This window comes from Pongo abelii, chromosome 19 (genome assembly GCF_028885655.2).
Source record: "Pongo abelii isolate AG06213 chromosome 19, NHGRI_mPonAbe1-v2.0_pri, whole genome shotgun sequence".
NCBI lineage: Eukaryota > Metazoa > Chordata > Mammalia > Primates > Hominidae > Pongo > Pongo abelii.
In genome coordinates, this window is record NC_072004.2 from 19645737 (window position 1) to 19658537 (window position 12801).

Consider the following 12801-nt stretch of genomic DNA (forward strand, 5'->3'; position numbering starts at 1 on the left):
GCTGCTCTCTGAGGCTGTGGGTGATTGCAGGGAGGGGCAGGGTCTCCCACAAATGGGTCTGGCTCCTCTAGTAACTTTGAAGGCCCTGTGAGGGGGAGAGCAAGACACCATGGAAAGTGGGAGGGGGCTTGTTGGAGGGTCTTGCCCACATCCCCCTCCTGTGTGCACAACACGTCCAGTACACACGCACTGAGCGCCTGCCCTGAGGGCCGGTTGGCCTCTTGTACTTTCCTAGAGTCCAGGAGGAAGAGGAGGAAGAAAAGGTGAAGAGGAAGGCCCAGGTAGTAGGGTTGCTGGTCCGGGGCACTCGCCCACTACTGACTGCCCAAGAGGGTGACATGGGAGGGGACATGGCACTGGAGCCCACCTGGGGGTGGCAGGTCCCCTTGCTTCCTTGTTAGTTTCTTCGTAGAGGCCCTAAGATGCTTGAGCACAGTGTCATCGTCCATGGCCCACGTATCAAAGAACTGGTTCCGAAAACGTGCCCACTGGCCAGACCTGGATGTCTTCATGAGGCGCTCTAGGGACATGGTGGATATCAGGCCAAGAGAGTTACCTGGGAATGGTCACAGCTCATACCCTGTGGCCACTTCAGTCTCCCACTGGGCGGTGCCAGATCCTTTTGTGGCCACCCCAGGTGTCCACATGTACACAGTAGACTGTGGCTGGGGGGTGATCTGGGCAGGGAAGTGTTCACCACACTCCCGACTTTCATCTGGGTCATGTGGGGGATGGGCTTGGCGTCACAGTGCCCTGCCCAGCCCACCTGGCCAGACCTCCCTCTGGGCCAGAACAGAGGATCATGAGGACAGGGTGAGGAAGCTGCCCTCGGGCCAGTCGGGTTCTGACCGCAGGGCTCCCCAGGCCCCACTGGGCACACGTAGACTTACTCTTCTGAACCTTAAAGGCAATGCTTGTTATCGGCATCAACACCTGTCCTCCTTCCAGCAAATACACGTCCCACAGGCGCAGGGTGAGCCCGAGAGAGATCTGTGGGGACAGCAGGTGTGAGAGAACCTGGCCCTTCCAGGCTGGGGCTGGTGGCTCGAGCTGCGCACATTGGGGCTTCAGTCTCCAGAGTCAGTGACCTTCCCCATGAGGGTCGCCTGAGCCATCCAGAATGCTGGGTCAGACAAGGTCTTGCAGCTCCTCATAGGGGGCACTCATTTGAGTGGGGATGTGGCTCCTGGAGAGAGGGGCTTGCCCAGGGCTTGAGGCTTCCCTGAGCCCCCTCAAGTTTGGTCCTGGCCCAGTCAGCCCATGAAGCTGGGCCTGAGCCCCAGCCATTGCCCTGGGATGACCCCTCTTGGGCAGAGGGTTTTGCTTGTGTGACTTTCGGGGACCCGCCTGAGCCTCCTGTGGGCTGGGAGTGAGCCAGACCCCCGGGATGGGGAAGCAGGGCACTGCAGGGCAAGGAGGGTCCCTGAGCCAGGATCTCCCTATGCCTCCTTACCCCTTGAATCAACATCCGGAGAAGGCAGCCTAACGAGGAACACTGCCCGCATAGACCTTCCTTGTCCTGATGGGAGGAACAGAGGTGCTCAGGGCCCCCTGGGCTGCCCTAAAAACCTCCATCTTCCAGGGCCTCTGAAGACCCTTCCCCTAGTGCAGAACACTGGGCGGTGTCCAGAGCTCCCCACAACACTGTCCCCTTCCCACACTCCCGGTGGACACACTGCCCTTTGCCCTGCTCTGCAGGAGCTGGGCCCCCATCCCTGTGCCTCTGTCTCCTCCAGGGCAGGAAAGGAAACCAACTCCCAGCCCATGGAGAACCCAACGTCCCAGGTCAGGCCCTGGCTGAGACTCCGCCAGTCACCAGTCCCACGAGGGGTTCCAGTCCCCCTGCTCCTACAGCCCCACGGGAGGCAGGGCCTCTGAGAAGAGCCGAGGCGACCATAAACTCACCTGATGCCACATGGTCTTGGGTTGTGACTTGGGTACCACATGCTCCTGTTGGTCTTGGAGCCCCTGGACTGTCCCACCATTTGGGCTGTGGAATCCTGAGAAGCCCCCAGCCCATCATGAAATCAGAGCCTTCCCCCAAGATGTGGAGCCATCAGCTGCAAGAGCTGGGCAGCTGCAGAGGCCCCCAAACCCGAAGGCCTCCCACCCTCCCATCTGGTGACCCCACCATGTGGCCTTTGCCCTGGGGAGGTGGGACAGAACATCCCCTGGAGCCTGGCTGGAGGTTCCCCTGGAGGCCTCCCGGGCTAGGGCGCAAAAAGGGCAAGCCTGACTTTGAGGCCACAACAGAGCGGCCAGTATAGGGTGGGGGCTGGGCTTCCTGGTCATCTCCTGGAAGTGGGGTCGTGCCAGGGGACACGGGATGGGGAGATGCTGCCACCTGGGCTTGGTCAGCCCATTCGTGGGCACCAAGGGCAGCAGGAGCCCAGGCAGCTGGAGGGCAGGAGGACTCTCAGGGAGGGGAGAGTCAGCTGCACATAATCAGAGCCGGAGGGCGTGGCTCCAGGACACAGAGGGTGGCCACGGGGAGGATGAGATGCCCTCTGCTGATGGGGATGAAAGGCATCTGTGGACTCCTGTGGGACCCTCAGCAGAGATGTCCTAAAGTCTCCCAACAAGCTGGCGACACAAGGATGGTGCCTTGGCTGAAAGCCGAGATCATCTGGCCACGGTGGCCGTCCCCGGGTCTGGCTGCATGAGGCCCCAGGGGCAGCTGTTCACCTACCCGGCAGGGAGTGCCTCTCACTGGCCAGCAGCTGCACCAGTGCCCAGAATGCATCCTCCTCAGGCAGGTAAAGGAGGAACAAGGCGGCGATGTGGCTCAGGTCCCTGCAGTAGCCCACTTCCTGCAAGAGCCAGAGTCACCATGGAAGGACATCACCTGGGAGGGCTGAGGTCACCTGGGAGGACTCATGTCATTGGAGAGGGCAGAGGTGACTGGGGAGGCTTCCTATGAGGAAGAGGCTTCCTCAGGATGCAAATTCATTTCATGACAAGAGCCAAGTCCATCAGGCACTTCAGCACCTTGTCCAAAATGTCTCCTGAGAGCACTGTCCTGCGTGTGACACTGCCAAACTCCCGGGCTTTGAGGCAGCCCCAGGAGGAGGGCGTCATTTCTTGTTCTGAGAAGTGGTGGTCAGGCCCAGGTGACACCAGGAGTCCAGGCCCCAACTCCTTTGTGTCTCAGCTTGACCCCTTGAGACCACTGCCTTGCTTGGAGGTTTATGCCAGCAGTGAGCTGGACTCCTACCTCCTATATCCTGGTGGGTCACAAATACTAACTTTAAAAGAAGCAACGACACCCCCACCAGACACCCACTCCTGTGAAGATGGACATATGGCCCGGGAACCTCACTGCCGGGAATACTCACCAGGTTATACTCCGAATATGCCAGGAGGATGTAGAATAGTTCCCGCTGCCTAGGAAACAGAGAAAGGGGGCTATGGTTTGGTTTGTGCAGATACTGTTAGTTTCACTTTGTCTACAAATCCTAACAACAAATCCCATTTCAGGTTCAGATGATTCACAAGATAAGCAGTGAGCTCTTCAGGGCCTGAGACTGTTGAAGAAATGTTTCAGTAAAATCCACATCTGTGACATGCAAATAGCCCAGTTCTACAGTGAGTTGACCGATCCTTTTCACGCTGAATGATTTTTTTTTTCCAGTTTGCACACACACCAGTTCAGTCTTTGGGTGTACAGTTCCTCCATGGTTCCAAACCAATGTGCAGTCTCCTGGCCACTGCTCCAGCCCCTCCTGGAGAGACTCCTTCATCTTCCAAATCTCCAGGGTTTCCCCTATGCACCCAGCCTCTCCCCGATCCGTTAGCCCCTGGCCACCCAGACTGCTTCTCAGTCCCTATGGTTTGGCCTTTTCAAGAATGGCCTAGGAATGGGAATCCTACTGTGGTAGCTTATTGGGTCTGGCTTCTTTCCCTTAGCAAAATGCATCTAGGATCCACCCACATTCGTGCAGCCATCACTGGTTTGTTCCCTTTTCTCACCAGGTCTTCCCGTTTGAACGGAGGAACAGCCTGTCTCTCCCCATTCCCGTGTTGAAGGCCATCCCCGAAGGCTCCGTGTGTGAGTGACAATGAATCAAGCAGTGAACGTGGCATGCAGGTTTCATGTGGATGTCAGTTTTCAAATCAGTGGGTTCAATATCTGTGACACCTTGGGGATGCGTGGTTCAAGTCCATTGAGCTTTGTGAGCCACTGCCCAACTGGCTGCCAACGTGGCTGTGCCATGTCATGTTCCCAGCAGACCTGGATGAGAGTTTCCAGGACCCCTAATTCTCCCAGCATTTGGTGCTGTCAGTGTTGCCTGGGGAGGCTTATGGGCCCTCCATCCTGCCACCCTCCCGTGGGTCCTACCATGCGTCCCCATGGGTCAGGGAGAGCACCTTTCACCATTGTGCGTGATTTTCTTTGCTGTTTTCTGTCTCCTCAGGATCCTCCTGGGTTCTGGCCCCACATGTTCCAGCCTGGCCCAGGGCTTGGAACCAGGGAGGTGCTCGGTTCATGGTGCCGGCTGCTCCCTGGGCCAGGAGAGCTCTTGGCAGCTCTGTCATCCCTGCTGGGTGACCCTGGCTTCTGCTGCGGGGAAGTCTCCATCCCTCTTGTTCACCCCATCTCCACTGGGACCCTGAGGCTCCCGTAGGCTTACTTGGCTCCATATCGATCCTTGAAGAAGATATGGTTCCGGAGAGTCCTGCTCACGTCCAGGTTGATCTGGTGGATGTGTTCAGATGACCTCTTGCCCTTCTCCTTCATGATCTGCAGGGCCAAGAGGAGGAAGCAGCCTCAGAACAGATGGAAGCCTCCCTGCCCCAAATGGCAGTCAGCCCACAGTCAGCACTTCGGGAAGGAAGGAAAGAAGGAAGGTTTCCTTCTGCACAAAGCTGCTTTTTGGCTTGTTACTGAAGCCAGGGAGGGTCACCAGAGCTGAGTTTGTCTGTGGTGACTATGCCACTGTCCATGCCCAGGATGTGCATCTGACCATCCCCTCCACCCCCAACAGGGTGGGCTTGATGTTCCCTCCAGCTGGAGACCTGGGCCCCTGACACGGCCTGTCCTGTTTGTTGTGCTCTGGCTGACAGTACCTTATATTTTCTGGGGTTTTTCGACTTGATTTCCTGAATGTTCAGGAGGACTGACCACACTGGGCCCCTGATGTTCATGGGAACGCCCCTATAGATGTGATCTATGAGCTGTGGGCAGAAAACAATCTGGTGTCACAGGCCATGGGGTGACCCCAGCAAGGACCAGAGCCTGGGGATTCTGGAAATTGTCGGTTTTGGCCCCATGATTCCTCAGTAGAGGTGAGATCAAGCTGGGACAGGGTCTGCCTTCCCAGGACTGAAAGAGTGGATGGACACTCAGAGTCGAAACTCTGATCTGCACCTTTTTTTTCCTTCAGGTCACTAGGGCATCCCTAGCCTTGAACTCCAGGTGGTCCCAGCCCTAGATTCAGATTCCCTCCCAGCAAGGTGACACTTGCATGAATAGGCAGGCAATCTGGCGACCAGGCCTGCAGTCCTCTGGGCAAGGACAGTGTGCCACCCCCGCTCTGAGAGGCTGATGGTGCCAGGCCAAAGCCATGGGTGCCTGACCCCTGTCTCTGCAGAGAGTACTTCCAGGGGCCTCTCCCTCCACACATTACCTTTTTGCTGTTTTTATATGTCTCCCATTCACCCAGCATCTCCAGCCACTTGTTCTTTCTTTTTCTCTCCTGCCGAATTTGCTGCCAAATGAGACATGTTGGAGTTAGCGGAGCTGCCAGGCTTCCCAGAGCCGCCCGTGGATGCTGGGTCTTGGGCTCTGGATCCCTGGTGGGACCCAGCTGGAAGGAGCCAGGGAAGGGCAGACCCTAAGGGCTGAGAGCCTTTGAGCAAATGAGCACCAGTGGGCTGGCTTTGGGACCCCAGGATGTGCCATCCTCAGGCCACAGATACACCAGTCTTAGGTCCCAGCTTCTAGGTGGGTTCCTGATACAAGCAGGCAGCCACTTCCAAGCCAGGACTGTGGTTCTCACTTTGGAATCTTAACAAACTGCCAAAGTTACGGCAACTTGGGGTCAGGTCTCTGCTGCCCCTCCCAATGACAGCGTGTTGCCCTCACCCGCCACCACCCAGGCCAGCTGCTTCCTCTGCCTCACTGACCACCCGCCCAGTCCCTACATCCCTGGACCAGCCCCTCCATGCATCAGGCTCTTACCTTTGCCTCCCGGGCAGTCACAGGAGGGAGTTCCGTCTCACTGTAAGGCAACCCAGGCAGAGCTGAGGACCTGCACAAGGCCTGGAGCCGCCCAAGCCTGGGAGCCGACCCCCAGAAAGGACTGGCTCTGTCCCTATCCAGCTCAGGACTCAGCCCAGGAGAAGGCACAGGGAAGGGAGGACAAGGGCCTTCCTGTGGGGCTGACTCCCAGGAGGGGCAGGACCTGGGAGAAGAAGGAGTACAGGGACTCCCAGTACAGCCTGGCTGGGGTTACTGGGACCCTGGCATGGGGGGTGGTCAGGCTGCACAATGGGGCTGCCCGTCCTGGACTCGAGGTGGTGCTTTCTGCTGGAGCTGAGAAAGGTTAGCCCTGAGATGGGATGGGGGCCACCTAGGGTGGGTGACCGGGCCCTGACAGGAGTCCCTCAGGGAGTGACCACATCACCCCACCTGGGTCAAGGGAGCCTGCCCTGAGACCTGCCCGGTGTACTCTGGGTGCACCAGGGACCCATCCCACTTGACAGCCCCAAGGCTCTTGCAGGTTCTGACCTCCCAGCATCCACCTGCCTCTCCCTGCATCTGAGCCACACACCCTGCATTTCAGAAGTGGCACGGCTCATCAGCTCCCTCCCACCGTACCTCCCCCGGGATGCTCTCTCTCTCCATCCTATGATGCCCAAAGGATGGGCTCCTGGCTGGGCTCCTCTTACCTGGCCCCAGATCCCTTCCTGGCACCAGACACAGGGTCTTTAGTCACAAGCCCTGCTGCCTCCCTGGCCTCACTGTGACATGCCCAGAATGGGGCCCTGCCCATCTTCTCCCCCATTCCCCTAGGGCCACAACCCCCACTGTCCCCATGCCTTTCCCCCTTCCCCATGGGGACAGTGAGGGCTGTGGATCTAAGGACATGGGGGAGAACAGGCGCAGGTGGGCCCTCAGAGACCTGCTGGACAACAGCTCCAAGGCTGGCCAAGCATCCACCTGCCTCTCCCTATACCTGAGCCACACACCCTGCGTTTCAGAAGTGGCACGCCTCATAAGCTCCCTCCCACCTTATCTTGCCCGGCATCCGCTCTCTCTCCATCCTATGATCCCTGAGGGATGGGCTCCAGGCTGGGCTCCTCTTACCTGGCCCCAGATCCCTTCCCAGCACCAGACCCAGGGTCTTTAACCACAAACCCTGCTGCCTCCCTAGTCTCACCGTGAGATGCCCAGAGCGGGGCCCTTCCCGTCTTCTCCCCCATTCTCTTCGGGCCAAAGCCCCCACTGTCCCCACACCTTTCCCCCTTCCCCATGGGGACAGGGAGGGCTGTAGTTCTAGGGAAATGGGGGAGGATGGGGCAGGTGGGCTCTGAGAGACCTGCTGGACAACAGCCCTGAGGCTGGGCCAGGTGTCTCCTCACCCTGTGGCCACAACCCTTGGATCTCACCAGGGTTGTCTCCTGGTACACAGGGCCAGAACCTCAGGCTGCCCCGCTCCTCTTGTGCTAACTTGCCGACAGAACTGCTGAGAGCCCAGGGGCCTGGCCTAGCCCAGTCTCCATTCCCACCCGCTCCCTACATGGGCCTTGCACCTCTGGCCCAACCACAACCTCAGGCTGGACCTCCAGGGGAGCCAGGGAGGAGTTCTGACCCTGGAAAAGAGGTTGGCCAGACCTGGCGAGACATGTCCTGTGTCAGAAAGGCTTTTCTAAAAGCAAACCCATCCCTGAGCTGAGACAGCTGCTTTAGGGGTGAGGGGAGCACAGAGGACTCACTGCAGAATCCCAAAGCGATCAATGCTGCTGTAGATTTCAACAGGCTCAGGCCCCTTGTCCTCTGGCAGCCCAGCTCGGTGTCCCTGTAACCCAGAGGGAGCCTTAGTGAGGGGTCCAAGGTAAACGGTGCAAGGGCCTGGGGGTATTGGCCACCCGTCCCTGCCCTGTGCTCCTAGGGAACCCAGGACCCTTTGACTAGGGTGCACTGGAAGAGACCTCCCTCCAAGGAGCAGACCCAACTGTACCTTCTGATACTTCATAATTATGTCCTCCCGCTCCTGTGCCTGCAAACTATCTGCATCCTCTATCATGTCCATCCTGTGAGACAAAATTGTCTAAAGGTTACACTGTACCCGACAGCTTCAGAGAACTCCTGAACCGCTCCCGTCGGGCTCCCAGATGCTGGCTGGTTGTATAACCTTCATTCCACCACTGCACTCCGGTAAAAAGGGGCCAAACCCCGTGGCCCACACCTCCATGGGTCTCTGCAGTCTGAAGCCCCAAGCAGGGGTGGGCATCTTCCCAAGGACTCAAGAAGAGTGGGACCTGGACAGAGAATCCCATTGTCCCCTTATGCCAGGAAATGCACACACACCTGCCCCGGCAGGGTGAATGGTGTCCACTTGCCAAGGGTGAAAAGCCTGTGATGGGCTATTCCAGGGATGTAGATGCGAACTGCGGTCGGGCACCAGAGGTCTCTGTACGATCGGCCTCCTTGGATGCTCAGGGCCACAGAGATGCCCAGTTTCCTACGGGGAACAAGATCTCTCCTGACTGCTCCGTTCTACCCTGCTCATCACTTGGGCTACCGTGGCCCTTCAGTCTAACCAGTGAAGCTGCTTTAGGAATAACGCCATTTGAGCAGGAGTGTGTTTGGTTTTGGGGATGAAAATGATCTACTGTCTCCAAAGCAGCCACTGTGCTCATGGAAACCACATCTCTCAGGGAGGGACTGTGGACTCCACCATTCTGAGCTGTCCCTACAGGAGGGGGCTTCATTTTCCTGGGTGACTGATGAAGAACAGTGGGTCCTCGTTCCTGGAGAACATCTAGATGGACCATCCTTCCTGAGAATACTCGGGGCAAAAGGAAAGCGAGGCCAGACAGAATAAGAAATACTTGGGGAGAACCCCAGTGCCTGGACCCCTTTGAACACAAGAGAAGATAGTCTCCCCTCAGCCAGCCCTCCAGGGCTCCTTCACTTTCCACAACTCCCCAAGGGCAGAAGGCTCCCCATGCCACTCCCAGACAAGGGACTGTGTGTGTCCAGTGGGTCCCACAGTGACCATCAGGACCCAGCTTAGGCCCCAGGTGTGTTCTGAGGACCCTTCCCTCCTCCCCACCCACAGTGGATCCATCCCAGTGTCTCTTCCACGGCCAGGCTCTGCCTCATCGGGATCGGAAATCTGGGCAGATTTGGGATCTAGAGCAGGGAAGTCTCAGGGTTGAGGCCTGAAGTCTAGCACGGCACACAGCAGGGCTGAGAGCAAAACCCAGGGTCATGTCTGGATTCTCGGGCCGGTTACCGCCTCTCTGACCCCAGATGTCTCACCTGTCGAATGGGTACATTCGGGAACAGCACCCACTCTACGAAGCCACCATGAGGATGAAAGAGAAAATCGTCTACACAGGCAGTGTAGAACGGGCGCCCGGTGACTGCTCAGGGATGACCCTCCTCTGTAGCTGCCCAGAGGCCAACACCGCCCATACCATAGCCACTGTCCCCAAGTCAGCCTGGAGGGAAGAGAGCAGGTGACACTCACCTGATTCTGATGAATCAGTTGGCCTGGGTTATGCCTCTCAGGGAGAAAACCTTTGAGTCCACAAGCTGCTCACCAACACCACTGTGTGTTAGTAACTGCTGTAGAACACAGACACAGGCTGGAGAGCGGATAGGTGCTAAGCACCAGTGACATTCTGATGTCATGGCACGCATCACAATGGGGCCTTGCCCGGGTCAGCAGGGCCCAGAGTCAGGTCCTCCACTGCCTGAGGCATCAACATGCCTGCCTGCATTGTGTTTGTGCACATGTGTGCACACGTGTATGTGGGTAAACATGTCTGTGCACATGTGTGTTACTTCTCTGGCCAGGCCTGGCTCCCCCACTCATGTGTGCACCCAGTTCCTCATCACTGTCATCCCCGGAGCCCAGGACCAGCATCAGACCTCCCTGAACTCAGCCCTCCCTAGCCAGGGTGGTCCTGGGATACACATAGGGGTGGAGGGAAGTGACTGTTTCTGTTGAATCTCAGAATACAAAAGCTAATACTATTAACTAATGGTTATTTAGTATCTCTAATGGTCTTTTTTAGTGTCTCTAATGGTATCACTTCTTCATTTCTGGTATTTTAACTGGGTATTTCTCTCCATGACCCTTGGATATTTTAGCTAGAGGATCCTGTGGGGAAAGTGCCGGGCACACAGTAGGGGCTCACTCCTCTAGACATATTATCTAACACGTGGCTCAGCTGTCCTTCCACCCACGGCCTAAGGGATGCCAAATTCCAGGGTCCAGAAAGAGCTTGGGATAAAATGAACATCCAAGGGGAGGGCTTTGACTTGGGCTTAGTCTGCCTGTGCCATCCAAACGGAGTCTCAAGTCCTGAGACAGGGCGTCCAGATGCCCCAGTGCAGGGCCCTCCTGATCAACACCTGCTCCCCTGTACTCATTAGCAACCTCACCCACCCTACTCTCAAAGGATACTTGGCACTCGTATCTAGGAGCTCTGTATCTGTGGATTCAGCCAACAGCGGATGGAAAATATTCAGAAAATAAATTGGATGGTTGTGTCTCTACTGAACATGTGCAGACTTTGTTCTTGTCATCATTCCCTAAACAATACAGTATCACAACCATTTATATAGCATCTGCATTGTATTACACATCATGAATAATCTAGAGATGGTATAATGTATATGGGAGGATGTGCATAGCTTATATGTAAATACTAGGCCATGTTATGTCAGAGACTTGAGTATCCATGGATTTTGGCATCCCTGGGGACCCTAGAACTAATCCTCCATGGATACCAAGGGATGACTGTATAAACTCACTCAGGAAGGCTTCTCACTGGAGGAAGGGCCCAGTTCAGGACTCACAGGGACATCTCCCTGGACTACTGTCCATTCATCCATTGTCTCCCCCGACTCCACATCTCGGACTGTACCAATGACAGGCCTAGCAAGAAGAGACAAGAAACAAGACAAGTTCACGCTGTCCAGTTTTGAGGTCTTGAAAGAAGTTGCACCAGTATGAGAAGAGTGGATCAGTTTTCTCCAGGATCCAGAAAGCATATCAGGCAGCCTTGGGGTAAGGAAAGGAGCCCAGCCTCTCCAGCAGCCACATGGGCCAGCAGTAGGATGGGGCTGGGGCTGGCCATGTGGATCACTTGGGCCTCATGAGGTGAAAGGAAATACCAGGGGGCAGAGGAGGAGCATGGGGGCAGCTGGTTGCCTAAGGAGAAGGCACCTCAGGGAAGGAGAATATATTCGTTTGTTTTCACACTGCTCTAAAGAAATACGTGAGACTGGGTAATTTATAAAGGAAACAGGCTTAACTGACTTGCAGTTCAGGAAACTTGCAATCATGGCAGAAGGTGAAGGGGAAGCAGGCACCTTCTTCACAAGATGGCAGGAGGGAGTGAGTGGAGAACCAGTAAGTGCCACACTTTGAAACCATCAGCTCTCCTGAGAACTACCTCACTATCCGGGGAGCAGCACGGGGGAAACTGTCCCCAAATCCAATCCCCTCCCACCAGGTTCCTCCCTTGACACAGGAGAATTACAATTCCAGATGAGATTTGGGTGGGGACACAGAGCCAAACCTGTGAGGGTATCAGTCTATCTTGCAGCTCCCCTGGGGCTGAAGCTGAGTACAGATCTGCTGGCCTTGCCCTATAGCACACGAGGTCTCTGCCAGTGCGCCCCCATCTGCTGCTTCCTAGGGATGGTGGTGACTTCCTCAAGAGGAGGGTGGATTTGCTCTCCTGCTGCCCCTGCAGGGCCTTGTGGAGCCCCGGCCAAGTTCTCCCAGGGTAAGGGCAGGAAACAGGGCTCCTTGCCCTTCTTGCTACTTGAGTGACAACCCTGGGGTCATCCCTAGGCCCCGTCACTGCCCCTGCTTCTAAACTGAGAACATTTTGGCAAATCTTCCTGGCAGAGGCTGGGGACTCATCCCTGCTATCTGTTCTAGCTTGATAAAGCCGGGTTAAGACATCTGGGCAAGCAGACAGTAGAGTGGACCCCAGGAAGGGTGGGTGGAGGGTGATGGCCTTTGGGCTTCCCTGGACCAGGGTGGGAAGGGGGAAGTTTACCAGGAAATAGAGCTCCCAGGACTATGTTTAGGAGGAGGTGGTAATGCTGGTGGGGGGATGTCCATTCATCCATCCATTCATCCATTGTCTCCCCCCACCCCCCAATCTTGTACTGTCCCAACGACAGACCTACCAAGAAGAGACAAGAAACAAGACAAGTTCACGTTGTCCAGTTTTGAGGTCTTGGAAGAAGCTGCACCAGTATGAGAATAGTGGGTCAGTTTTCTTCAGGATCCAGAAAGCGTATCAGGCAGCCTCGGGGTGAGGAAAGGAGCCCAGCTTCTCCAGCAGCCACACAGGCCTGCAGTAGGATGGGGCTGAGGCTGGTTTGGGGTGGAGGATAAGTGACAGCCAAGGTTTGTCAGCATGCAGAGGGGTGGCTGACTCATGGACTAGGGGCTGCAGAGCCCAGTGGTTGCCCTTAGTTCTTGGATCCTGGGAGACTTCTGGAGCCTGGATCTGGACAGCCTAGGGGTGGAGGTGGTGAGGGGCAGGGATGGGGAGGGAGGAGAGGCCTTGCATGACAGGGTGCAGGGCAGGAAGCCAGCC

The 12801-nt window shown here is 56.5% G+C and overlaps 1 protein-coding gene across 3 annotated transcripts in view; it reads right to left on the reverse strand.

Annotated features, from left to right (window-relative positions):
- LOC100434797 (ubiquitin carboxyl-terminal hydrolase 6-like) overlaps positions 1 to 10662 on the reverse strand; it is a 48159-nt gene extending 37497 nt beyond the window's left edge. The window contains exons 1-14 of one of the 3 annotated variants that reach the window (XM_063718420.1): positions 9702 to 10662; positions 8534 to 8687; positions 8184 to 8256; positions 7939 to 8021; positions 6182 to 6221; positions 5628 to 5708; positions 5068 to 5175; positions 4632 to 4741; positions 3336 to 3384; positions 2690 to 2810; positions 1906 to 2000; positions 1454 to 1519; positions 891 to 990; positions 368 to 520 (exon numbers count right to left, since the gene is read on the reverse strand). In XM_063718420.1, the coding sequence (XP_063574490.1) occupies positions 368 to 520; positions 891 to 990; positions 1454 to 1519; positions 1906 to 2000; positions 2690 to 2810; positions 3336 to 3384; positions 4632 to 4741; positions 5068 to 5175; positions 5628 to 5708; positions 6182 to 6221; positions 7939 to 8021; positions 8184 to 8255 (1078 nt within the window). In that variant the 5' untranslated portion in view covers position 8256; positions 8534 to 8687; positions 9702 to 10662. The remainder of the gene's footprint in view (positions 1 to 367; positions 521 to 890; positions 991 to 1453; positions 1520 to 1905; positions 2001 to 2689; positions 2811 to 3335; positions 3385 to 4631; positions 4742 to 5067; positions 5176 to 5627; positions 5709 to 6181; positions 6222 to 7938; positions 8022 to 8183; positions 8257 to 8533; positions 8688 to 9701) is intronic. The other 2 variants (XM_054546858.2, XM_063718421.1) reach the window with 2 other exon arrangements.
- Positions 10663 to 12801: the final 2139 nt, after the last annotated feature.